The sequence below is a fragment of the Cottoperca gobio genome, chromosome 15 (assembly GCF_900634415.1).
Source record: "Cottoperca gobio chromosome 15, fCotGob3.1, whole genome shotgun sequence".
NCBI classification, from domain to species: domain Eukaryota; kingdom Metazoa; phylum Chordata; class Actinopteri; order Perciformes; family Bovichtidae; genus Cottoperca; species Cottoperca gobio.
In genome coordinates this window covers 13,422,412-13,448,668 of record NC_041369.1, presented here as the reverse complement: position 1 = coordinate 13,448,668, position 26,257 = coordinate 13,422,412, and the positions used below count along the sequence as shown (strand labels likewise).

The 26,257-nt window shown below is 38.7% G+C and overlaps 2 protein-coding genes across 7 annotated transcripts in view; both read left to right on the top strand.

The window, feature by feature from the left end:
* hpse2 (heparanase 2) overlaps positions 1-15,061 on the top strand; it is a 49,673-nt gene extending 34,612 nt beyond the window's left edge. Inside the window, exons 7-12 of the mRNA XM_029449969.1 lie at positions 3,008-3,101; positions 3,886-3,992; positions 4,186-4,300; positions 8,322-8,467; positions 10,527-10,673; positions 13,189-15,061. Of these exons, the coding sequence (XP_029305829.1) occupies positions 3,008-3,101; positions 3,886-3,992; positions 4,186-4,300; positions 8,322-8,467; positions 10,527-10,673; positions 13,189-13,351 (772 nt within the window). The 3' untranslated portion in view covers positions 13,352-15,061. The remainder of the gene's footprint in view (positions 1-3,007; positions 3,102-3,885; positions 3,993-4,185; positions 4,301-8,321; positions 8,468-10,526; positions 10,674-13,188) is intronic.
* A 4,974-nt stretch (positions 15,062-20,035) lies between these two features.
* hps1 (HPS1 biogenesis of lysosomal organelles complex 3 subunit 1) overlaps positions 20,036-26,257 on the top strand; it is an 8,904-nt gene continuing 2,682 nt past the window's right edge. The window contains exons 1-12 of one of the 6 annotated variants that reach the window (XM_029449844.1): positions 20,036-20,093; positions 20,201-20,380; positions 22,069-22,233; positions 22,348-22,482; positions 22,900-23,042; positions 23,127-23,235; positions 24,747-24,907; positions 25,049-25,151; positions 25,266-25,350; positions 25,452-25,510; positions 25,620-25,787; positions 26,008-26,187. In XM_029449844.1, coding sequence (XP_029305704.1) covers positions 22,117-22,233; positions 22,348-22,482; positions 22,900-23,042; positions 23,127-23,235; positions 24,747-24,907; positions 25,049-25,151; positions 25,266-25,350; positions 25,452-25,510; positions 25,620-25,787; positions 26,008-26,187 — 1,260 coding nt within the window. In that variant the 5' untranslated portion in view covers positions 20,036-20,093; positions 20,201-20,380; positions 22,069-22,116. Of the gene's footprint in view, positions 20,094-20,150; positions 20,381-22,068; positions 22,234-22,347; positions 22,483-22,899; positions 23,043-23,126; positions 23,236-24,746; positions 24,908-25,048; positions 25,152-25,265; positions 25,351-25,451; positions 25,511-25,619; positions 25,788-26,007; positions 26,188-26,257 lie in introns of those variants that run through there. The other 5 variants (XR_003833522.1, XM_029449846.1, XM_029449843.1 and 2 more) reach the window with 5 other exon arrangements.

Sequence of the window (26,257 nt, the reverse complement as noted above, 5' to 3'; positions counted from 1 at the left end):
GTGTGTGTGTGTGTGTGTGTGTGTGTGTGTGTGTGTGTTAGTAAGTAAGTAAGTAAACAAACAAACACATTTTCATTTAGGCCAATACTTTGGTTCACAACCAAATACTTTCAAAATAATTACATTCCCAGCTGCCTCAGCTGTATTTAGTGCTAATTAACTATTTTTGACATGATTAATATTAAGTGCAAAACATTTCCATATTAGCATTGGTAATGTGAGCAAGTTGGTGTTAAATCTCAGATATGGTTATCTCAATCCTGGGCAGATACAACCACAACTATCCGATGGATACCATTAGAAATAAGTGGGAAAACATAATATAAGGTTGGCGAACTGATTCTTTAATCAAACACCCAACTATTACAGAGATTTAAGCGAGTCAAAAGTGTGTGGCCAGATGGCTTCCAGTTCAGGATGACACATTATACTCACATCTTTCTTGTTCACTATCAGAATGAGAGTAGTACTGCATGCAAGAGAGGAGGGTGTGCAGGTTATTTACAGCTAAGGCGAGAAATAAGGTTTGTGATCTCCTCTTTTCTTTGTCTGAGATTCACTGATGGCATTCCTGAGGGAAGCTACATATCCCTCCGCTGTTATGCAATAATTGATCTGAATGATAACCTGCTGGTCCACATCAAGAAACACATCTTTTTACTTTGCCGCCCCTCAGCTCACCCCGCTTTAAAAAAAGTAGTTTTTTTTTCCAGAATAGGGGTTTACAAGATGAGGAAAGGAACCCATGCAGAGGATGTTAACATTCCTCAACAGGAACAAAAACCTAATACGCTCAAATCTGCAGAATAATATAACACGTCAATACAATATGTCTAACACACAAGGCACTTGGTTTGGAGAAGTCGTGAGACTGCAACAACTAAACCTTTAATAATCCTCTGTGATCATTATCTAACGCAACATTAATGTAAAAGGAACCATTATTCTTTAGTACTTTTGATACATTAGAACATTTAACTGTAAATATACTCTAGTAAAACTTTAAATGTAGGTGTTTTTGCATGTTTGGTATTGATACTCTGCTTCCATCCGTCCCTGTCTAACGTCTATTTCATCTGCAGTCTGTATTATATTTCTGTGCGTAAAACAAGCTGACCAACACAGTGTTGTTCATTTTTACATTTTATTGAATTCTGGTAAATGCCAAATTTTGGATGAACAAAGAAACACTTCTTGGTTCTGATGCTTAGACTTGAGCTCCTCAATCCTGGTCCAAATACTACAACTGTTTTCTTTCTATTCATTTCTTTATGGGGTTTCTTCTCTAATGAACCACCAAACTTAAGTAAAGAAAGCAAATCTTGACTTGTTACCTTGTGCTTTTATCGACTGTGGCCACTATTCCCAGTAGAACTGATTTGTAGTGCAAGATATAGCTATAAAATAACTTGTTCTGTTTCCATATACGAACTGGAATTTCTTTCCCTGGGATCTGGACTGAATATTTATTGTGAGCTCTCTGGAAAGATGACAGGATAACCAAATAATTTGTGTAAAGCTATGACTTAATCCATGAGTTGTTTACAGTTTGAGGCCAGGAGCTTGGGTCTTTTCCAACACAGTGACGACATTTTCAACGAGGTTAAGCTCAGATTGTAACACTGCTTCACCCCACATGAATAACATTCAGCTCTGGCCTCAGCGTTTAACCTTTATTTTGGAATCTCTACTGGCCTTATTCACAATACAGTGCAAATCTTCCTTGGCATTGTCTCCCATTAATTTGTTGAGATTCTGATTAATAAATGTGCTGTTGACTAGCATTCTCCAAGAAACTTCATTGCCTCAATTGTAAATTGTGAATCATAGTTTTCTTGGAGTATTCTCTGGTTTTGGGGGAAAAAAATTAAAGTGGAACAAAACATTTTCAGCTTTAACTGAGCTCATCTGGTATTTGATTAATAACATTTTTCGCTTTAATATAATCAGAAGATACATCTCTCTAATGAGACACATATTTCCTAAATATCTAATTAACAGGTGCTGCATCTGTTTCTGTTATTTTATTTTGTATGGTGCTGTAAGAAATTATGTCTCTACATGAGTCATTTCACTCTCATGCATGTTATTGCTTATGTGCAGCAAATGATGTGGAAATGCTACAGTGTATTCTAGGCCACTACTGAGAGATTTTCAATATCTTTGAATAAGAGGTTGAAAAATGTTTGAGCCTGTACTCTGGATTTACTTGACCATGATGATCAGCTGGCTAATGAAACTTAAAGTCACATTGTTTTATTGAGACACTAATAGTGAGAATCTGGGATAAAGTTACTAAAACAGGGAATATATCTTCGACTGACAATGTTGTGTGTATAATAATAAGTGTAATAATCAACAGTGAGGCTATTGCTCGCATTTTTCCCAGTGTTATTGCTTTCATTTCATAAGTAACTTATCATAAGTAAATTCACCCTAAGAGAGTCAACTACATAATAATTAAGACAAATATTTGTTTTATTTCTTCTGCAGTGCAGATAAGATGTAAAAGTGTTGTACGCAACCTGAACTTGTGTGTGTGTGGACGTTGCTCTTTTGTTTTCCTCTCTTGGACTCTTGCAGAGGATCTTGCAGAGGCTTTCTGTCTCGGTGATGTTTCTCAGGACTAACTACCAATGAATTCTTCTGTCATCATGCTCTCCTAACATCATCTCTCTTTGTGTCTTTATCTCTCACTCACATGGATGTCTGCATTGTTCAGTCTGAAATCACAGTCCAATTCCTCTTTAATGCAATCCCACGTCAAATTGTCATTAAGCTAAAGTATAATTGAATATGTCAGACCCTGTTCATCATAGCTAAGTTATACAAAATCATACTTGTGTGTGTGCTTGGATAGAGAATCAAAATCGAACGCTTGTACATTTCAGTTTATTTTTCACCATCTGTGCTGTAATAATGTGACGATAAGGATGTTTGTTGCTCACATTGTAAAGAGTGTAAAGAGTGTTTCTCTCACAGCAATTTCTTTGCATTTCCCTTACAGTTATTATATGGACGGGAGAGTGAACAAAGTGGAGGACTTCCTTAAAACTCGCCTGTTGGACACACTGACGGAGCAGATCACTAAAGTCAACAAGGTACTAAAGTTAACCCTTAAAGTCCTGAAATGTAACGTCAAGCGATGATCATATGTCAGTTCTGGAGCTGTACTGTAGATACAGTTGATTAATGTCTGATGTATATTTCAGCTGGGTTAAGGGTTCTATTTGCATTTTGAGTTTGCCAAGTCGTGAATCAGTCCTCGGATAGTTTTTGTGATGATAAGGCCACATGTGCTCACCACAAGAGTGAGCCCTCGGGGTGAAATGGTTGTCTCTCCCCATGAGGTAATATTATCAACACTAGCTGCTATGGCGGACTTGCTGAGTTGTAAGAGATGAACACCGCCAAAGTGCCTCAGGGAAAAATAAGCAATCATTGCCAAGAACAAAACTTTAAAATATTCAATAAAATGTATTAAAAGTGTGATTCTTCTGTTCATTACTACTCGGCCGAAGTTAGTGACATGAGGTATTTGTGTACCTTTACATTATTATTCTGTGTGCATCTTTGTTTCTGTCTAGTTGCATATGTCGAGGTGGTTTATTGCCAGCTGTAATGACTTTCCATCAGCTTGCAGATTAAAATTCAGTCGGTATCAAAAAAGCATTCAGTACAACAAAAAATAGTTCCAGCAATGTGAGAATTTAGCTGGTTTACTCGTATAAAAACATACATATGATGCCATTGTAATGGTCCTTAAAATACATTTGAATGAAAATGCATTGATTAAAAGACATTAAATCCAATTGGAGCTTTCACAAATTAGATTTCAGCATGAATGTTGTTGATGCACCTCCGTTTCTATCACTCTCAATGCAGATTGTGAACACACACACTCCTGGTAAGAAGGTGTGGCTGAGTGGACTTGGGCCAGCATGGGCAGGAGGCATCAATAATCTCTCTGACACATACGCTGCTGGCTTTCTGTAAGTACTGTTTTCATACGGTCCCTGAAACCACTGTGGTGTGTTCTGTTCAGAATGATACCTTTAATAATAATGAACAGAAAGAAAATAGTATTATTGTATTAGTATGTGTTATTGGTAACATGATCACAATCAAAGGCATCTGCTGTTGCATTCCTAATATTTCTTTTCTGTGTGTTCATATGTATTCCAGGTGGGTGAACGCGCTGGGTATGGCTGCTGTGCAGGGGATTGATGTTGTCTTGCGTCATTCATTCTTCGACTACGGATACACACACCTTGTGGACCAGAACTTTAACCCTTTACCTGTGAGTCTCTCAGTTTCAGTTCAGCAAGGATTAACATGGCTATTGGTTCTGATTGTCAGGGCCTTAATTCAGCCTTCTTCATCATTACAACAAGGATCTGACCTGAGCAGTTCTGTTTCGCTCTGGACCTTTTCTGTACCAGACCCAGTGCCTCGATGGCACCTCTTGCTCTTTCCCGTGGGAGCTATTAGGTCAGATGAAAGGCGTTTAGTGGTGATGAGTGCTTAGACGCGGGGGCGAAATGCCATGTAACCTTAGCCCTTTGTCAGTAGCTCAGGACAGTGTCACTGCCCCCCTCAACCCCCATCGCAACTGTGTGCTTCTCTGTGCGGGACAGTTGGCTGGTGAGAGATCTGCAACCTGAGATGCTGATACACAGGCATGTTAGTAAAATAGCCTGCAACACTGTGTGAAATGGAACTGCCCAATCCCAAGTTCCTCCGTGGTTTGATCTGAATCATGCAGAGACATAGATACAACAAGCTTAGTCCGCAACACTTTATTAATCATCTGATGTACACTTCTTCTTTTACTTAGTTGTGTATGATCGGTCCATGAAGGGAACTTTAACAACACAGATGTTTAGGCCTACTTTTGAGGTCTCAAGCTACTCAAAGCTAAACGTGAGATTTTACTTCCTTGGTTAAAATGAAAGTGGGACTTTTATGTCTTCTAGTAAGTTCGTAAAAAGATTTATATTTAGCTGAGCCGGGGTTACATTAAGGGCATGCAGAATAAATCATTGCTCCTACATTAAAGAAGAAAGATGATGGAATCAAACATTTGTCAGTGTTCAAGATTATTTTATTCTTGCCTTGGTTAGAAATAGCTGCCAGAATATTGGTAATCCCAAAATACCACTTTAACCACTAATGTTATTGTGCACATGAACTAATAACTTCTACAAAATCTGACAATCATTTCTAACTAAATCCCTCATTAGTTCTCTTTAGCCGATAGTCAAAGTGAGGCCAAGAAAGTGGGAAGGTGGGAGGGATGAAAAGAAAGAAAAGAAAAGGGCGAAGCCATCTCGATTTAATCATTTTTCTTCCCTCTTCGTCTCCATAGTTTTTCGGGGAATGACGGTCTCCCGCTAGGATCACAATTCTTTTAACATGGCTGGATGTCTAAAGGCTGCCCCAGCCTACCTGCTGAGAGAATTCACTGCAGGGCCAACCTGGGGAAATTTATGACCTGGCCCCTTCTCCTGTAGCAGGGGTGGGGAACCTTTTTCCTATCAAGGGCCATTTCAATTTTTACAAAATCCTTTCATTTTTCATTTTCATTTTTTCATTTTTCATCATTTCACCTTTCTTTCATGCTGTGCAAAAAAAGCAACTTTTTCATCCATGTGTCTTCTGTTTTATCTTTCCATGTTTGTATGTTACGTTCTGGAGAGAGCTGCTTGTTGGGCCAAACTCCGCCGAAGAGTGTTAACTTTATCCAAACGTACTCGTCCTTTCAGCTCGTGCAGTTTGGCATGTTTCGTGCCGTAATGACGCTTAAGATTAGTCTTTTTCATCACGCATAAACTAGGCACACTGGCCTTTAACTTCAACGAAATAATCGTTTGTCCATTTCTCCTGTAAAATGCGACATTCCGCCTCCACATTTCTCTTTGTTACACTCGCCATGCTGCGTTCGCTGATGTCAATGACAGTCTCTTTAATATTGAAGTTTATTGGCATGACGTGACCACGTGATGAGATGTTCCGCTCGTGTTGTGTTCAAGGACCCTGACCTTGGCCAGGAAAAACAGTCAGTCCCCGTTTTATTCTATTGGCGTCTAGCTTTAAAAAAAGTTTTGGAGATGATTATTTGCGTGTGTTCATGAATTACCTCGAGGGCCGGATCAAATGGCCGGAGGTTACCCATCCCTGTATTATAGAATGACTCCCCCATTGGTAGAATCCAGTTAGACCCCTACCCCTATGAATCAAATACTTCACCTACTTTTCCACAGTTACCCTTTTTCTTAGTGACTCTTTTGTCCCAATCATCCTCTCTTTCTTTTTTCTGTTTTGTTTTCACTCCACACTCATGGGTTGTAAATTCCTAAACTAAAGTGAAGTGGGATTCATCTTTGAGAAACAGAAATGTGAGTATTTAGTGTCTGGCAGTAGGCAAAGGCATATTACTCCTGTCTGAAAAGATTGCCCTCTGAAGAGAGAAAATACTTCAGGTGAATAAATACAGTTGTCTAGCATACATACACATACATCTCAGATACAACGCATACTGCACTGCAGTCTCTGTCCTTTCTCCCCATGTTGAACCTTCATGACTCTACATATTGCGGCTATACTTGTATCTATTTTTACCTTTTCCTGGATATGTTTTTCTCTTCATTTCTACGGCTGTTATCTTTTTTTGTATTTTATGGGACACCCAATTAGAGCTTGCTGAAGGTTGTTAACTTCTTCATGGATCTAGTTAAATAACACAACACTAAAAATGTTTAACTTCCCGCTAGAGGCAGTGTATTAGTATGACCTCATACTTTGATCTCTGGATTCTTACCGATTAAAAGCGTCTCAACCAAATAGTCTGATTCTCATTTGCCCTATTTAGCTAAACACTAAAGGTTAATTGTTATTCTCCTTGTTATCGTGCTCTTATTCGCTAAGCTGTGCAGTTAAGGTTTGATTGGTCTCTGGTGTATGGTTTCACTTTTCTTGAGTCCCTGACATTTTACTGGTTTACTTGTGCATGCCTGTCTTTCACTCTGTTTCTTGCTCGATATAATATTTGGTATGGATCTCAAAGCGATGGTTGTTCCACCAATTGATGTCTGTCTGTCTGCACAGTTGGGGGCAAACAAGACAGGGTGAGACAGACAGAGAGAAAAACAGGTTATTTAACAGGGAAACGGGGAGAAAGTCAGATTTCGGACATCAGTTGATGTTCCCCACAAAAATAATTCAGGTTTATGTCCCTCCAATTACTGTTTGGGGATTTTACCAGCAGTCGTAGTTTAAGATATACCATTTTATTGATGGTTTCTTTGACTTTTTTTGAGTTTAAATAAATTAAAACCCAAAGCAAGGCTAAAGCATCACTTCGGCCATCTTGCTCAAATAAAACTCCAGACTTGTAGCTGTTCTATGTTTTGAACGCTATGTAATAATCATAGATCACAGTTCTGGCCATACATTCACCCATCTATCCCTCTGCCTGTGGCCAACACTATACAGTTCCATACTGTGCTCTGCTTCTTCGATGCCTTGGCAGCAAATTAAGTTAAAGCCTGCATGGAAAAAAGAAGCCCTTAAATGTTGCCATATGCAGGATTGCATGGGAACTTCCTGAGGAACACATGTTGTTCTGGGTCTCTTGGAGAGGTGTTGAGTCTGTGAAGTCTATATAGTGAGACACAGTATGGTGGACCACGCAACAATGATAACAGAAAACAGTAATTCACGATGGAGAATAATATTTTGTAAAACTTTCATATTTAAGACCTGTCAATTTGAAACCAGTCAGCGCGTGTTACATACAATGTGACATGTTACATGGGGCAATCAGCTCCAACTAAATGTCAAGTGTCAAAATGCTGACATATTTGGGCTTGACGTTTTTCTTCAATACATCTCTTTTTTTCACAGACCAGCTGCTTTGCTGGCTCGTTGTTTATTCTCACAGTTTGCAAAACTTAAACCACAATCAGAAGGACATTTCATAGCTGTAGAAACACAATTGAGATTTGAGCAATATTTCCGTTTATGGGAATCCAGAATCCAACAAAGCTGTGACAAATGGTCTCTTTCAATAAAAATTCCTCTGTTAGATTTAACCTTGCATTTAACTACAGTGGAGTTGGTAATGCTTTTAAACTGTTTCCCTGCCATCAGTCAGATCAGGTCTTTAAAACTTCCTTTTCACACCTGCATTGTATCTTAAAACAACAACCAGGTGAATCCTGTCCTGAGCATTATGATGATAAAATGAACCTATACTGTCACAAAAGTAATGCCAAATGTGTGTCTGTGTGTGTGCGTATGCGATGGTGTTGCCCCTACAGGATTACTGGTTCTCTCTGGTCTTCAAGCGCCTGGTTGGTCCGAGGGTTTTAACTGTGCGGGTGGCTGGACTGCAGAGGAAGCCACAACCAGGACGAGTCATACGAGACAAGCTACGTATCTACGCCCACTGCACCAGCTACTACAAGTACGTGCTACAGCGTAACCACATTAAACACAGCATCATTACATACTGTGATTTTGGTCATTTTTTTCATTCGTAACTCACAGAAGATAAAGCACACATCCTCTCAGCCTTGCAGTGATGTGTAGCAATACTTGAATGTCCTTGAAGACTTAGATGGAAAACAGACAGCTGTGGTTCTAACGTTTTCTAGTCTCTATGTCCTCCTGCAATCACCTGAGGCTCAGTGTCTGGTGAGGAAGAACAAAATCCCAGACCTGCCCATTCGGCTTCCCATAAATAAGCAGACGGCAGACACCCGCTCATTCACAGCTCAGAGCCTATAAAACTTAACGGGTATCACTTATCAGGTGTGTGTGTTCTGTCTCCCTGCCGTCAAAGAGCCGCTGAAAGGTGTGCTAGGCCTTTATCCCATCTCGGATTGGCTGGAGGGGGGTATTCGAGGGGGAGGGACAATAAGGCGGTCTGTGCCTGGAGGAGATAAAGAGTGCCACCATGGCCTGTTCAAGGTTATCATTTAACCCAGGCCAGTGGCTGTCAGCACCAGGCTAGACTTACGGCCTTACTCTAGACAGGGCTCGTTTACAGGTGGTGCATCTCTTAGAAAAATAGTGGAACTCTGCACAGATAGATGGTCGATAACTGGGCAGGAGTTGCATAACCAACACACACATGAGGCCTGATGACATGCATACAAATAGTTGAAATACTTTCCAACTCAGCCACCTGGTATGTATGGTGAATTTGGGAGTGAAGAGATGCCCCATGGCATGCAGTGCCGCTCACCTCCACTCTACGCACCAATCAGCCATGGACTCGTATGATCAGACAGTGAAGCCAAAGGTTTTTGGTTTTACAGTCAAGTCAAGTTACTTAAGTGGACGAACCATTGTAGTCTTAGTGGTTTGACTGTTCTGTTTAATGTGCTCAGGCTGTCCCTGGTTTAAAAAAGTCTTTGCAGATTAGATATTTGACTTTCACTCCCCTTTTACCCTTTTAGTGATTTGCATGGCCTTTTTTCACTTTCCAGCGACGCTCCAACATCAAACGGCATCAACACATGTTTATGTTCCTGGTTTGGATCGCTAAGAGCCTCATCATTTGAAAGGCCTGAGAGGTCATTATCTCTGCTTCCATCTAAGCATCTGATCTATCACTCGCAGCCATGGTCCACGGTTCTCAAAAACAAGGCTGCAAGAGTTTAACACAGAGCCAGACACACAGCGTTTCCCATCAACAGTACACTACTTTATTTCTCTCGGTAAATATATTCAATATTGGCAGTCTTGCAGGGTTGATGAACTAAATTTCTCACCCTAAGCCCAAAAGAAGAAAAGATAAACATAGGACCAAAAACCAAGATTGCATTAAAGATATGAGATTTTGGAGGTGGTAAATGGGAGAGATGTCTACCAGCCCTGAACCTAAACACCAAAGCGCACATGTGGTATTCACTACAGCTGTGTTGTCTTTGTCCTCATATCTGGGCTCTTATTAGATTTTATCATGTCTTGCTTTAGTTATTTACCTCTGGCCAGTATCCCTATCAAGTTGTGTCCCCAGTGCTTTGCTCTCAGGACTCAAACACTGTTGTCTGTGTAACTCAAGAAGTGTCGCATTCACACCCTTCATCTGACCCTGGGCGGTACAGCGTCAGATTTAAATATTGGACACTGTACAAGAGAAGCAGATTTGTGCATCAGATAGGAATGATAAAGGCTTTGAAAATGAAATGTGGTTTATTATGGTTCATCCTAAATATAGATGATAACTTGCTTAAGCATGCTTTATCATACTGTATTATTTTTCTGCAAGCCTTTTGATCCAGATTAGATCAAGGAGTTGTGGTTTGATCCTCTTACTATGTGTGATAAAAATATCAAAGGCGTTCTTCTCTTTGTAGTCATCTTTAATTAAAGAGAATTTTATTCAACATGGCAATGTAATATATTATAAATCCCTATTAACAGATGTGGAGAAGAGCCTTTTTTTCTTCACGATTGTCTTTCCTCAAGGTAAAGTAATATTAATGTGACATTTATCATTTTCTTTACGGCACCAGTCATAACTACGTGAGAGGATCCATAACAATCTACATCATCAACCTGCATCGGTCGCGAAAGAAAATCAAGTTGGCGGGGACGTTACGGAACAATACTGTCCATCAGTACCTGCTGCAACCCTACGGCACTGACGGACTCAGAGCCAAGTTAGTATCTCTCTCTGTCTCATACACACGTGCACATATACACGCAGAGCAGCATTTAACAACTGTTTTCTATCCAAACAATGATATGGTTTTCTTATAGAGTAACCCATTCCATTCACTTGTGATGAGGAGAGACCCAGGTTACCAAAACAGTCGTCTGAGTCTTCCAGTAGCGTAATTGCTTGTGTATATATACAAAAGAAAAAAGGTTCCTCTAATGATGAAAACTTTGGTTGAAGCGGTTTTCAAAAAAAGTAATTATTTTTGCGAATGTGTGAAAGGTGTTGAGATGAGGAATAGGGATAATGGAAATTTCATAAACAACTTTATGGGTCTTCAATTATTTTATTTTTTCTAAGTTTAATAGGGTGTTATAGAGTGCCCTTCAAAGGCTGCAGTGAATATATTTTAAGAAAACAGTGGGTGTTGGACCCGAGTTGTATAATTCACGCCGAGTCGACGTGTGAGAATACACACTACAAAACATTCAAAAACATGCTTGCATGCAATAACTCTTTCCTGTCTAACTAGATTGAAGACAGCTTAAGACAACATTAAAAAATGAGGCAAAGAAATACTAGCAAATAAAGAATAAACACTTTCAGTGAAGAACCATCGAGGCTTACTAAACTTACTTAGTTACTTACTTACCAGCTTAGTTTGACTTGTTATTTTTATTTTTTGTCAGTGCGTTGTGCAAACAGGTGATACATTAGTGGGACAAAGGTGTAATGACATATACAGACATTAACACAAGATGTATGAAACGGACGCTATGATTTTAATATGGTACAGATTTGTTATGTTTTTGAAGCGTTGAATTTGTGCATGAATTTTTATTGCTGTTCATGTTTATGCTATACATTCTTTATACTGTTCACACCTATATTACTATGATATATGACACATAATGTATTAAGGTAATTTGAAAGCTTAGAAAACTCTCCCTATAGGGATAAGTCATATTGCCTTATCCCTATAGGGAGAGATTTCAGTCTCTTCTTCTCTCCTTTAAGCCTCTTGTCTGTTATTCTGACTCAGACTTAAGCCTCCAATCCTGGAATAACAGTCTCAGGTGTGTGCGTGCGTGTGTGTGTGTGTGTGTGTGTGTGTGTGTGTGTGTGTGTGTGTGTGTGTGTGTGTGTGTGTGTGTTATACGATACCGACATATGGCCCTAATGGTGGCTCAGGCATGATCCTTCAATAACAGCATAATGATGGAGGATGTTTTAGGTGTTAGAACAGGATTGCAAGGTAATTAATAGGAGAGTGAGCTAACGACGGGCCTTTCTCAAGCCTTAACTGCTTTCCTTTACCACACGCAGCGCAGGGAGACTTTTATGAAGAATTTAGCAACACCAGATGTCTATAAATATGTCTGAGTATAGAGAGACTTTTTAACACCGGCCCAGTATTTAGGTTCATGGGTGTTCAAGGAAAGCTGCGAGAAACTCAGTTTGATTCATAACTTCACCTTATCGAGCATCATTTTATTTGATATTTTATTGAATTTGAGGTTCACGTAAAAATGTCCAGACCATTAGCCTTAATCCAATGATACCGTGAACTTTACAGTTCAGCAATATAATAAATAAAAAATGGATGCTAATAACAGCAACACTTTAAAGTTGAAAAGTTGTGTGTTAAAGGTGATAATGCAGAACAATATAATATACTATACTATAATAACAATACAGTATACGGAGATCATTTCTCTTCAGGATGTTATATTACCTATTACAATTATTTTAATTTAATTACTTAAATGATATCTTGTATTAAAAGTCCTACTCAAGGTGACTGGATTTTTAAGATTTTCTTAATTATTGTAAAAACTAATTGTGATATTTACACTTATATTCGGCCTATAATCCTTTTGTATTATATGTTTTTGAGTGCACCATAACTTACATCTGTGAGGTGTTAGAGCTCTTCAATTATATTTCATAATCTAAAAGTTTTCTAATGTTAAAAGAGTAAATAAAAAAGAAAAATCATTTGTAGTTGTTTACTATAATTAATTTAACTTTTAAACTATGAAATGTTGTTGTTGTATTTTAGCAACTTGTGTTTAGTCTTTAAAAACTATTATAATGTATAATAATATAATTAATATTGTTATTAGTAGTGTAATAATTGTGTATCTCTTTAAATCATACTGCAAAGAGTAGCAATTTTTGTAGTTCAATAGTTTCTTTTTTTAAAGTCTTTTAAATGTATTATTTCAGTGCAGTTGACTATTAAGTGTTTCGCTTCACTGGGCACATTCCCCTCTAAAACTCTGGCTTTACTACTGTGCAGTTGTGAAATTGCAATTTTCTTTACAACAGCACCCCCCAGTGTACAACTGACAGAATCAAAACCCTTAAAGACTAAAGGTGCATTCTGCTTTCTTTTGTTGATGAGATGAAAACCTTCATTAACTGCCTCCTCTGTCTTTCACATGTCTACAGCTACCAGTTTTTAACAAGTCTACCTGAGCTAATGCAGTCTGTATGTTGTCCTCTCTTTGCAGATATGTCCAGCTGAACGGCGAGAAGCTGCTCATGGTGGACAATGAGACATTCCCGGAGTTGAAACCTAAGACATTGAGGGCTGGACGGACAATAGCCATGCCTCCCATGACCATAGGCTTTTATGTCATCAAAAACATTAACGCATACGCCTGCCGAAGATAACACTGACCCGTCATCCCGGAGCTTTAGGAGTGATGCCCAGAAGTCTACCAAACCACAAACCCTCTGCCAGTTTGACCCAAAGCTTAAAAAAACGTTGTTAAAAGATTTTGTTCACCTTTCCTGGAAATCACAGGGAGGTAAAAATACTACTTTGTTAGGATTTGTGTGTCTTGCTCCAGGACACTTGGCTTGAATACAGTACAATCCTCTGGTTTCTGGTTTTCAATGGTAATATTTAAATTACAATTAAACCCGGCCCTTCCCTTGTTGTCTTCTCTGCTCCAACAAAAGAAAGACTTGCCCAAGACACATAAAAAGGGCTGCACTGAACACTTTTCAATTCTTCTCACCAGCAACTACTCAGATGCTACAAGACTTGTACGGACAGTGATCGTTTTGTGGCTCAAGCTATTTTAAGATATTTTCTTCCCTTGGATTGTAAAAAACCTAGAGTTGGTTATCTCTGTATCTGAAGCATACACAAGTCAACTTCAGTTGGACTTGATCCTTTCCACAAAGAGAAAATGGCGTGGTGCGTTCAAGGTCATGCCTGGACTAGCCAAGTGCCTGTGTGTGTACTTGTGTGTGTGTGTGTGTGTGTGTGTGTGTGTGTGTGTGTGTGTGTGTGTGTATGCGTGTGTTGATAAAGCTACTGATGTGTCTGTCCGGTCTGTTTTGCCTCTGAGAGTGTGTTTCTTCCCCTGCCATATCAAGTGGCTGCAAAGGGGAAATCTGCTTCTTTTAAAGGCTGTTTGTAGTGTGTATCATTGCTTTTCTGCTGCAGGATCCAATCAGTTTAACTGCAGAGTACAATAGCCAGGATGTGTCTCTAGTGTCGTGTTGCAGCGATGCATAGCTGAAGAACAATGTGAACACATCCATAACATCTGTCCTCACACGCAGCTTGCATCCGCACTAAATCTGGTTTCGCTTTCGATTAAAAAATTTGAACTACCAGTTTTTCAGGTGTACTTTAACCTATCTCACTATTTTCAGTGTGATCTCACGTTTATAATCCTCTTATGCTGCTAGGGTTTTTATTTTTTATTTTACTAAATATACATATATTTTACATAATTTTGTACAGATTTGCTGTCATATTATTAGATAATGTATTGTACATAAAAAGAGTGGTGAAAATAAGTGATTTAAGATCGATATGTTTACTTACATACAGTATACATCTAATTTATATGATTAAATACTTTTTTTGTCTTTATATTTCTATTATAAAAGACTCTGTTACGTTAGTGGTGCTAATGCTGAGGTGTTACGATGCAGATGTCATAAGCACAGACAGTTTTTTGTGGAAGAAAAGGAATTACTTAAGATGGTTTACGGTTCATAACCCATGTTTCACATTTATTTTAGTTTTAGTTGATAATATTGTAATCATCTTATTTCAAGATTGGCTTTTTATTTTCTAGACTACAACCACAGAGTGAGTCAAAACGTCATCATGTGCTTCTTTATTGACATGAATAAGAACACATGTCTACACTCCTGCGTGGTGGAAGATAAGCAGGTTCAGTGCCCGAACATGTTAAATATAAAGAATATTTGTCCTCTGAATGTGTTCATAGTTAATGTAGAGATGTTCATATTTCTTTTGGAGAGCCTTATTTTAATATGTAATGTTTAATAAGTGTGCTTATATATTATTTTTTCTTAAAAAAAAGTTTACATTGATAATAAACACCTACAAATACCTAAGAAGTCGTTCTGTATATGCTTCAGTCGAAATGAAATATTCATCATTCCACAATCTGCTCTAAAGTAAGGAATGCATCCCTATCTTAGTCAGACGACATTAAACTTTGCTTGTAAACTCACCAGGTTGGATACGTGCAAGTCCCATCACGTGAGTTAACACTGAGCAATGCAGCAGCCAGACTCCACAGCAGTCCTCAGGATCTGTACAAGCACATGGACTCAAGTAAAAGAGAAAGAAACAAAGAGATGAGACGATATGATATATACCCTCCCAGGAGATAAACCCTTCTACAGAAAGAACCTATAAATAAAAACTGCCACATTTTAGCAGCATCCTTAAATACAGGTATGTAGATAGGCTACATGACCTCAGTGTGGTGCCCATATAAGGATTTAGTTTGATTTAAATGGTTCATTATAACCGGTTTATGTTTTTCTTGTATGTATTTCTTTTCTCCAATTCAGTGTTTGCAATAATGTATTACATCTAGCAGTTTAGGAAATAATAAACGACAAATACATTAATTATATTAGTACTTATTCTGTTGTATCCTATTCGTAATATTAGATTTGTTGATAACTTGAATTTAGAAACTATTTAGAAATAATGCATATTTGTTATTCTTTATTATTAGCCTATCCAGTGTTTTTCTATTCATAAATCTATATTAAGAAACAGTACTAATAAAGGTAGTATTTGATAAATGCAAGTTGTTTCTGTCTGGTTATAATGTTGCAAACTTTCTCTGGTTTAGAGTATTAGTTGGCGTTACTCCATCAGTATATGTTATGTCCGGGCCCCTGCAGTGCATTACAAACCTTACCTTAGAGAAAGTTGTGTGTCATTGCAGCCTGGTGTTTTTTTAATGTGTTACTAAGTGCCTACCTGTCTGTGTACCATGTGTCTGCTACAGCTGACGTTCCTAAAAATGCCCAGTAAGCTTACAATATCATTATTTTAGAAGCCTGTTTAGTTGCCAAAGTGTGAATATTTATAATAAATAGTGTCTCCGCACGTCTTTGGATAAGACTCACAGATCGTAATGATCAATGATGAGATTAGAAAAGTGTTTGAAGTTGTCATGGTTTATTCCTCTAATATTTCTAATCAGTGATGAGTACTGTAACCTACAACGTTTCTGGGTGGGTGGGACTAAACTGAACGAGGGAATGTGAGAGAAGCTAACTGACCTGAAAGTTTTTCCTTGTTGGAGGGTCTAAGGACAGAGGGTGTCGTATGCTGTACAGGCTGTAAAGCACACTGAGACAAATGTGTAATATGGTCTTTATAAATCAATTTGATTTGATTTGACCTGAACCCTGATGTATGGTATTGTTGTATTGTTTTGTAGCCTTGTAAACGAGAAAGTGAGCTTTGTTTTGAGCTGTTTTCTATTTTCTAACCACACCATGGACTGTTGCTTGTTACGTTAGCTGAGATAAGAAGACACTTGAGTGTGTGCGGGAAACACATCTTGCACCAATTGGAAAAAGGGTTTGAAAAAGACAGAATTCTTTTCATGTGGATTTAAATGACCTCGAACATGCACGCCAACGATATGGTACCGCAGACTTGAGTTACAAAGAAATCCCAAGACTCTTTTTTTTATTTTATTTGTATTCTAACAAGGTGACATGCCTTTTCTGTCTGTTACTACATTTACATATGGGTGTTTTGCATTTCCTCATGTGGCTTATATTGTGATTTGAATGGTAACTAATGGCCAATAGATGAGGCTAAAATAATACGTGGGAGTTTTAAGATTACATTGACAGTACAGCTATTATACAAACTAATCAGGCCGACTGTACACCAGCTAGAGTCACAGGCTCTATTCGTTGTCACTGTAGACACTTTGCGTGTACAATGACATTATTTCGAGTCAATGTTATGGAGATGAGAATTGAGTGGGTGGGCTACATCTGTATAGCTGTTAGGTACGTCTGGGTAGTTGCAGTTAGAGACAAGCTCCTGTTAAGAGACACCAGAGGACCACCAGAATCACCATGTGAGGAAGACATTTTATTATATTGGTACCATTTCTTTACCAAAAAAACAAAAAATCCCTTTCTCTATCAAAGTACAGAAAACATACCAGAATCCTTTGTGTCACCCACCTGCACAGACACCATTATGCTAACTAATGGGATATAGTTGTGCATCTTTAGCTGAAACTGGACCTGGAAGCTGTTACTACTGCCACTGATTTTATGTATCTGGGCAAATGTCACTTCGATTGAATTTGTTAGCCATTTAAACATGTCTCACATCGTCCCTCTACGTCTTAGCTTAGCTACCACAAGATGGATCCCACCATCATCGCATCGTGGATGAAGATTGTGTTTTTTTTCCTTTTCTTTTTGCTAGTTTATGGTCGGCACTTAAATTATGCACATGCGCTCCTGTTGGCACGTGTTTGTTGAACACAACTCTACATTGTTATTTCTTCAAGCCACTGTACGATGCGTGACATTGTTAATACTTAAATGGATTTCATTTGTTAACAATACATACCTGTTTTATTACCTCTTATATGACATTTAATTGTATTATATAGTAAAATATTATTTTATTAAATACAATTTTGCCAGTAAGTTACCACAATTAAGAAAAATACAATAACATGTCTAACAGTGTACCGCAGTGTTAAAGTCACCGTCGTTGGCACACTCACTCTTACACACACAACTGTTCAACTCTGTGGCCCCAGATGTGGAGGCAGCTGGAGCAAAGTCTTTGCAGTGAGAAGAGTACGGGCTTATCATTGTATCGGACAGCTGCTGATGGGAAACAGGAAGCCAGGATGGGACTAAACCTCCAGACTTCAGCTTTGGTCCAGACAGTCAGAACGTGGACCCGACCTGGCTCTGTTTCTGCTGATGCATAGTCAACTGGGCTCTGCTTGGTAGGATCATGTGGGGAGACGAAGGCTCTTGTGGGCCCTTTGTCTAAAACACTTGTTCAGTTTCTCCCAGACAAAGATGGGATGAGAAAACCTCACTGTACTGATTTATATGGAAAGAAAGACACGGCTTGAACTGTACTGAAGTTGCATGACAGTGAGTCATTAACTCTGGCGTCCCTTCAACAGCCGTGATCCAAGGCATGTACTTTTAATTATATTTTTGTTTTATTTGTGGGAAATGGTCTTATTCCTTTTATGTAAGTAGCAGAAATGTTTGGTCTCAGAAATGAACTTCAGGAACAGTCTCATTTCTCATGTGGTTTGTTTCAAACAGCCCAACATTGTTGACACGTAAGAATCAAACCAGACTCGTTAACACCTGGTCCGTTAAATCGGGTTCTTAGAAAGAGAAAATAATATTATTCATCATACCACGAAGGCCATACATGTATGCACCTTTAGATGAATGTGCAGCCATGCTTCATTTTTAAAGCACATACAAACCTGGAAATACAGAGCATGAGAAAACAGACATGCTAATGGGCAGAAAGAACATGAATGGGGCTGCACTTTCTCAAGAAGATTGCTTGAAATCATCTGTCAGTGTTAGTTAAAAATGTTCTTAGATCAGCTACATGTTTGATACATGGATGAAAGTTTAACTGGGTGCCAGGGCAAAACATAATCTGAATCATTTCCAGTTTGAAACTCTAGTTTAATAAAATCCAAAGTATGTTTGTTGAGTAAATGGAGTATCTGACCTAAGTAATAACTGACCAAAGTGATATCGATCAATGAGGCCTTAGTGTACTTCCGGACATTCAGACCATGATCTTATCAAGCCAATCCGTAGAGATGGTTTTGTTTTGCAAACTTTGGATCATATAATCCTGTACGTTGTGATAATAACTGCGGAGCGTCACTTCCTCTGACAAAATCTAATTGTGTTGTGATTGAGGCGGACTGCGGCGTGTCTGGCCACTTCTGCGTGACAGTGCCTCCTTAGTGGAGGTAACTGTTACCCAGGCCTGCCTCACACTGTTTACACTCGGTGATCCATTTGAGACATGCAAGGCCCCCTTGCCCTGTTAGCATACACTGAGGATTTCATGATGTTTACTCTGTATATACAGGAGTCAGCTTAAATAAGACTCCCATGAATGCTGGATCCCACAGAAAACTGATGGACTAGATTAGACTACGGCCCACAATGTAGAACTCTCTTGGCATTTTGGACCATTTTGACCCAAGCAAGGTTAATAAAACATAAATATTTACGTTAACTACGGGGTTCTTTGCTCCACTCAGGAGCCAAGCATACAATCTGTGCTGAATATTGTGATACAACACAGATTTGTTATAGCCATCAAAACATTCTCTGAGAAACAGCCTAGTGTTTGGTGTGTGTGTATTTGTGTGTATGTAGAATATATGTTATGTATGTCTGCTACAAGTTGCTCCCTCGATGAAAAACCTGTAATATTTAAATAGGAACAAATATGAAAATCTACTCAATATTGAGTTTATAGTGTATCGTGAATGTATCATGTCTCTTATATATTTAATTATTATTATATAGTGTGGTTTTTTTTAGCTATAATGTGTTTTTGTAGTATACATTTCACTATGGGATAACTTTAAAAACACCAGAAGAGCTACATTTACATTTGTGAGCTGAATGCTGGGACCTCTTTCTATTTTTATTTTTTACGTATTCAGGTCCATGTTTGTTTTAAGAAAGCTTTAAGTTATTAAATTGAATTAATAACTTCTCCTTATTGATCAGAATGATATTTGATATTTTCTTAAATTAGAGGCTTATGTAAAAAAGAAGTATCAAATCCATGCGTCAATCTTTGAATTATTGTAATCTTCATATTGTGAACAATTACAAAAAACAACGGTGTATTAATATTTTTGCTGTTTTGTGTTCCTTTTAGGCAACAAATTACGCCTATTTTCTTAAACATTTGCACTACATGGCATACGTCCAATCTCAGTCTCAATTATTAAACTGCATTCCACAAATACCAAACTATTGTCTACGCCACAGCCTCTCAGTCATGTGCCCCACTTTAGGCACGTGATTCTTTCCTGCCTCGCTGGTCACCAGGCTCCTCGAGGTGGGCAACCCATTGAGAAGAACGTGCACATTTACTACACACTCTTATCCAGGATCAGTCTGTACACGACAGCTCCTCCACAGCTTGACATCTCTATCTGTTTTCAGATCAGCGCAAACTTCCTTCTGCTCATGTCACATGACTCAGCTGTGTTGTTGGAGGAAGCAGGTTGGGTTGAGACAGCAGCCGCGATGAAAACGTCCACAAACTGAGGAGACCTGAAGTTTTGGACAACAGAGACACTGGACACTGAGATGCTGGGATCACCCGTCGCAGAAAACACAAGAGTGAGTTGTGACATGAACTGTCACTGTGTTTGTTCTCGACATGGACAGTCAGCGTGCGTCAAGAGTTTATAAAGGGGAAGTAAAGAGCATTAGGCAACACACTGTTTACGGATCGGAACAGCATCATGTGATAGACATATTCATTTGTTGAGCTTCAGGCTCATATAGTTAGAGGTGGAGAAAGTATTACGACCCTTTACTTAAAAACAAGTACTAATACCATACTGTAAAAATACTCTGACTAAAAGCCGTGCATTGAAAATGTCACTTCAGTAAAAGTAAGTCAAATTAGGAAAATGTACTTGAAGTATTAAAAGTAAAAGTACTCTGTGCAGAAAAATGTGCCCTTTTTTATATTATTACATCATTAGATTATTATCAATCATGCATTCATGTCAAAGCAGGACTTTACTGTTGTAGTGGAGGTGGAGCTCATGGTTAACTATTTTGCATCAGTCTGGACTTTAACTAATTATTATTTTCTTCAGTATTTGATTGATTGTTTGGAAATAGTGAGAAATTACAATCACAATTTTTCAAAACCCAAATTGACACAATTCTTGTTGTGTCATAAAAACAATTCTAAATTATTTAAATAATTAAACAATAATGAACCGTAGTTTAATTTATAAAAATATATAATATTTTACAAGCTGTTGTTATGTTTTGTATGCAAACATCTTAATTTGTAAAGTAACTAAAGCTATCACAACCTTTTTGTGAAGTAAAAAGTACAATATTTAGTAGAAGTAGAAAGTGACTCAAATTGTACTTCCAGTTCGCTACTGAATAAAGTTACATATGTGATTGTGGGCTGTAGCATCTGCACATACATATGTGTCTATAGTAGAATACAGTAGATTGAAGACAGTAGATTTATGTTTCACAACATGCCCACTCACAACACATGAACATGATCAAAAGCATTAGTATGCACAACCTTGATGATGGTTAGCAATATTCAGGAAGTGTTGCAATCACATGTGTCCTGCCTTTCTATGATGGAGAGAGGAGACAAGACATATTTCACAGTGGTATTTTCTAAAGATCATCTTTTAATTACAGATATTAGCAAATTGACCTTTCTGTGAAGTAAATTACAAATAATTGTTAAAAAGAAGTGCAACATACTCTGTACTAAATTGAAAGGATTGTAGATTTAGTATAATGGATTTTAGCCTTTTGAGTATTTTTATTCCTCCTATTTTAAGTAAGAGTTGATTTCAGAGGGCAGTAAGCTTACAAAACATATTCCCCCATTTATTATTTAATTAAGGTTGATCTCACTAGATCTCCAAAGATGACCCTGTACTACGCAACACTTTTCTTGAGGAGAATGAACATATAACTCTTGAGGTGAATGTGAGTGTAGAGTCTACACTGTAGACTATTATATCTGCTCTGACTGACAGTATCCTAAAATCCCACGCAGTTGTCATTTTTGCCTCTGACCTTACTTTTATTTTAATCTGTGCTCTCACCAGAGGCTGTCATTGATACAATATCAGCTCTAAGATACTGTTTATTTTAGGTCAAAGGTCAATGGAGTGTGGGAAAAAGTTCCCCCTGGCTCTCAGTTTCTCCAGTGGCTAATATATTCATAACTAGGCCTGTGTGAAAATAAAGTTTTACACTCTGTTGTACATCCTTTGCTTCAATATTTTATTTTATTTTATTTTATTTTACAGCATAAAGCACATGGAAGTAGTTAAAGTAATTCCAGCAAAGCAGGACAGATGAAGTGCTTACTGATATCCAGTGAGAGCGCCGAGGTCCTCTTCCACTGGACCGACCCAGAATTTCAGCAGAATGTCCAGGAGCAGTACGGGGCGTCCCAAGAGGATGGCCAGGGGGTAAGGAGGAAGAAAATCAACATATACTGTGTGTACACCTTTTAACTGGCTTCCCGTAGCTGTTAGAATAACTTATTTGTTTGAATTCTTTCCTTTCTTTGTGTTGATGGTCAGCTTCCAGCCTTCGAGGACAGCATCAGCACTCTGTTTGCTCCCATCATCATCTCCTGCAGCACCATGGTGGACAGGCTGGGGGACAGCTACACCTCCTTCACCACAGAAAACAACCATATCTACGTCCTACACCAGGTAGCGCCTGGCTTCCAAAATAAAAGCTGTTATCACCGCTGCAGCGATCCCCAGATTTGTCTACACATATCCATTAAAAAATCTAAAGAATGTGATTTTGTTCTTATTGCTCTTTTGACCTTGATTTGAACTCCCTTTATGTGTAAAGCAGAATTCTGCATGCTTGAACTTTGCCTTGCTAACAGTAACAGCACTCAGACCTCTCTTACTGTGAAGCGTCATGTGAGTCTTGTTAAGGAATCAAACCAGGCTTTGTCCTCCTGCAGCGCATGATATGCTCGACATCTTTCAGGTCCATACAGTGTCAGTCGCCTTTTTAAGTTTACAGTTTAATACAACCATCTTTACTCAATAACTCATTTTACTCACACTCTTAGGCCAATGCAAGCTAATAAGGTCATTTTGTGTCCTCCTCAGTTCGACGAGTGTCTCTACATTGCTGTGAATGGAGACGGGGAAGAGGACGAGGGAGATCTGAGGAGGAAGATCTACGTGATGAAGAAGATGATTGAGGTTATGTTTGGCATGGTCACCCTCAGCAGTAGCCTCCTCAGGAAAGAGTAAGGCATTTAGGGCTCTTCCTCTTGATACTGGACAGATTCAACGTGACATCTGGTTGATGTATGAACTGTGTTTGTCACCAGACTGCGTCCTCAGGACACGGAGCAGAGAGCGAGGCTGTGGAAGCATCTCCAGAGTCTGCTGGAGACATACAGCCACCTCAGAGAGAACGACCAGAGCTTCTTAGTGGAGGTGCAGTGCATTTGCTACTTTATACAGCAGGCCTTAAAGGAAAACTGTACCCTTTTTTTTGTTTTGTATCCTATTTGGTATAGATTTTATTCTGCAAATGGTTCCCTCAGCAGATTGTTGGGGACAAGACGATACCAAAAGACAGCTTTAAAGCAGGGCAGACTTCTGCCACTACAGATTCAAGCTAATATCTTTGTCCCTACAGGAGTCCCGTACGCAATAATGCACAGGCAGATACTTTATTGAGCTCTCAGTGTTATGATATTGTACAAATACTATTATTATTATTTAGGTATTGTGTTGTTTGCGTTTGTTATATATTTAGCTATTATTCATTGCTGTAGCGTTAGTGTCTTTTTTTTGTTTGGTTCTTGCTCAACAATGTGTCTGGGTCTTTGTTTCCATCAACCTCACAGTTTGTGGGTATTGGTGAACAGCCATTTTAATGATGTTCGTCTTGTTTTGTTTTTTGAATCACATTATGTATTATTGAAGCCCGGGCTACTTTTGGTGCATTGCTGCATCAGTTTTAGCATGTAGAAACGTTGACCACTAGATGGCAGAAACAGACAGAAATTCCCTTTTTTAAATCAATTGGTTGTTTATATTTTGTCTGTTCTCTTCTTCTTCTTCTTCTTCTTCTTCTTCTTCTTCTTCTTCTTCTTCTTCTTCTTCTTCTTCTTCTTCTTCTTCTTCTTCTTCTTCTTCTTCTTCTTCTTCTTCTTCTTCTTCTTCTTCTTCGTTATTAACAAAATATGTGTGTTGCACTATGTCTGTTGAAGGTCTGTGATACAATCTTGAAGTCTTAGGTAGGAATGACAAGCTCATGGTTCAAACCATGTCAGTATAGCTGTCTACTCCGCTATACAGTGAACCAGTTACAGCTTTACATATAATAATAATAATAATAATTATTATTATTATTATTATTATTATTATTATTAATAACTTTATTTATTGTACAGCCCCTTTTATGCTGTGGGTTTACTTCACAGTGTTTTACAAAGTGAAGAAACAAAAGAATAAATAAAAACGGACAAAGAAGAAGAAGAAGAAGAAGAAGAAGAAGAAGAAGAAGAAGAAGAAGAAGCAGCAAATAGCAAGAATAGGTATACTAAGAGCAATAAAACAAACAGTTAGGTATACAATTTTGGATTATTCTAATCAGAAATCCTCAGTTTTTCCAAGTAACAAGATGGATTTAGATTGGATTAACCTTTTAAGGCTATCATTTCAGAAGTAGTATATCCAGTCAAAGTCATTTTAAGGTTAGATGATTGCATTATACCCCTAAAAAAACAAACAAAAAAAAAACACGCCAGCTATTCCTCAGCCCTTTTTCCCATTAGAGACACATGTCATGTGTGGTCTATAACATTTGAAATGCCAGTGTGTACATGTTTTAAGGGCAAAAAAAATGTCTCTCAGCGCTCAGGCTCGGATGGAAGCAATAGTTTAACATCGTCATTATCCCCCACGCTCTCTTTGTGGTCGTCTCCTCCCTCTCTCAGGCGGTGGAGAGGCTGATCCACCCCACGCTATGTGAGCAGTGCATTGAGTTCCTGGAGCGCCGTTTAGTTCAGCAGCTCAACAGCAGTGTGGAGAGAGCAGGAGAGGAAGTGCTGCACGCCTTCATCCTGGTTCACACCAAACTGCTCGCCTTCTACTCCAGGTACAGATGTGTCCACAAACCCCTCGCTTTTATCCCAGCACCATTATTTATAACTTCTAAATCAGTGAAGAGGCTTCATTTGAATTCATTTAGGATTTCTTTATAAAGTGCGCTCTCTCTTTGCTCCTCCGCTCATTCTAGCCGCAATGCGAGCACGCTCTCCACCTCAGACCTCCTCGCCCTCATCATCATGGCACAGAATATGTATCCTAGCAACATAGACCTGGATGATTCTAATCCTGAGGTAAAACAAAATGCTGACAGCCGCTCACACAGCGCCACCACAAGATGTGAGTCACCTTGTTTCTGATTTTTTTTATCGTCTGTTTCTGTGCATGTTGTGTGTTTGTCTGTGAAGGATATTGATAGTACATCCGGTTCTGGTCCTGAAAGTTTTTACACTCCAGAGCCCTCCCCTAGAGACGGGGACTCAAGCAGTTCAGGTGAGTTGTGTAGAATCTGTGTCTTCGTATTTAATCAGTTATTTATCTTATTACATTACAGCAACAATAGTTTGTTGTAAATCTTTATTGTTGTGTATTAGCAGACATGCCAGTGAGAGGGAGCACTCCTGTGTTTGAGTTTGTGGACCCAGACGTCCAGGTGAGAGTACATCTCAGTGTGTATTCCTAGTCGTTATAATATTCAACGCAAAATAAACTGATTGTTTGCTTTTGAATGACACCTCACCACTGAAAGATGATGTTTTCAGATGGCAGAGGACAGCTTGCACACTCTGGATGTTCCTCCACCTGACCCTTCGACCCCTCGCAGAGTCTTCTTAGAGGTCTCACTCAAAGATGGGCTGTATCCCATGATGCCTCACTCCATGTACTGTCTGCCTTTGTGGCCGGGCATCACACTTGTACTGCTAACTAAGGTTTGTGGATACCACATCCATGTGTGTACTTGCATATGTACACACCATTCCCTCCCTCTCACAGTGTTTACGTGTTGTGGTTTTGTGACCAGCAGGGGGCACACTTGTGACACACTTATCTGGACTTATTTAATTACTGTGTTAGGCAGTGTTATTATTATCTACAAACATCTTTGCTCCCTTGTTGAAGCACTTAAGCATCTATTTTGATCTCGGTCAGATTCCCACCAGTGCAGTGGCCATGTCAGTGTATACATTTTTGGAGGCCTTCGCCAAACTGGAGAAGCGTTTAAGTGAAGGCATGGAAGGATCTGCTGCTACTAGAGGCCAGCCGACTATACACGACGTCCGCAACAAACTGGATAAATTCATTAAAGCCTTAGGGCCTAGTGAGATGAAGGTATATGTTTTTTCGTGTACCAACATCTTTTGTATTATACACAATATGTCCAACTCTTGTCTGCTTTTAA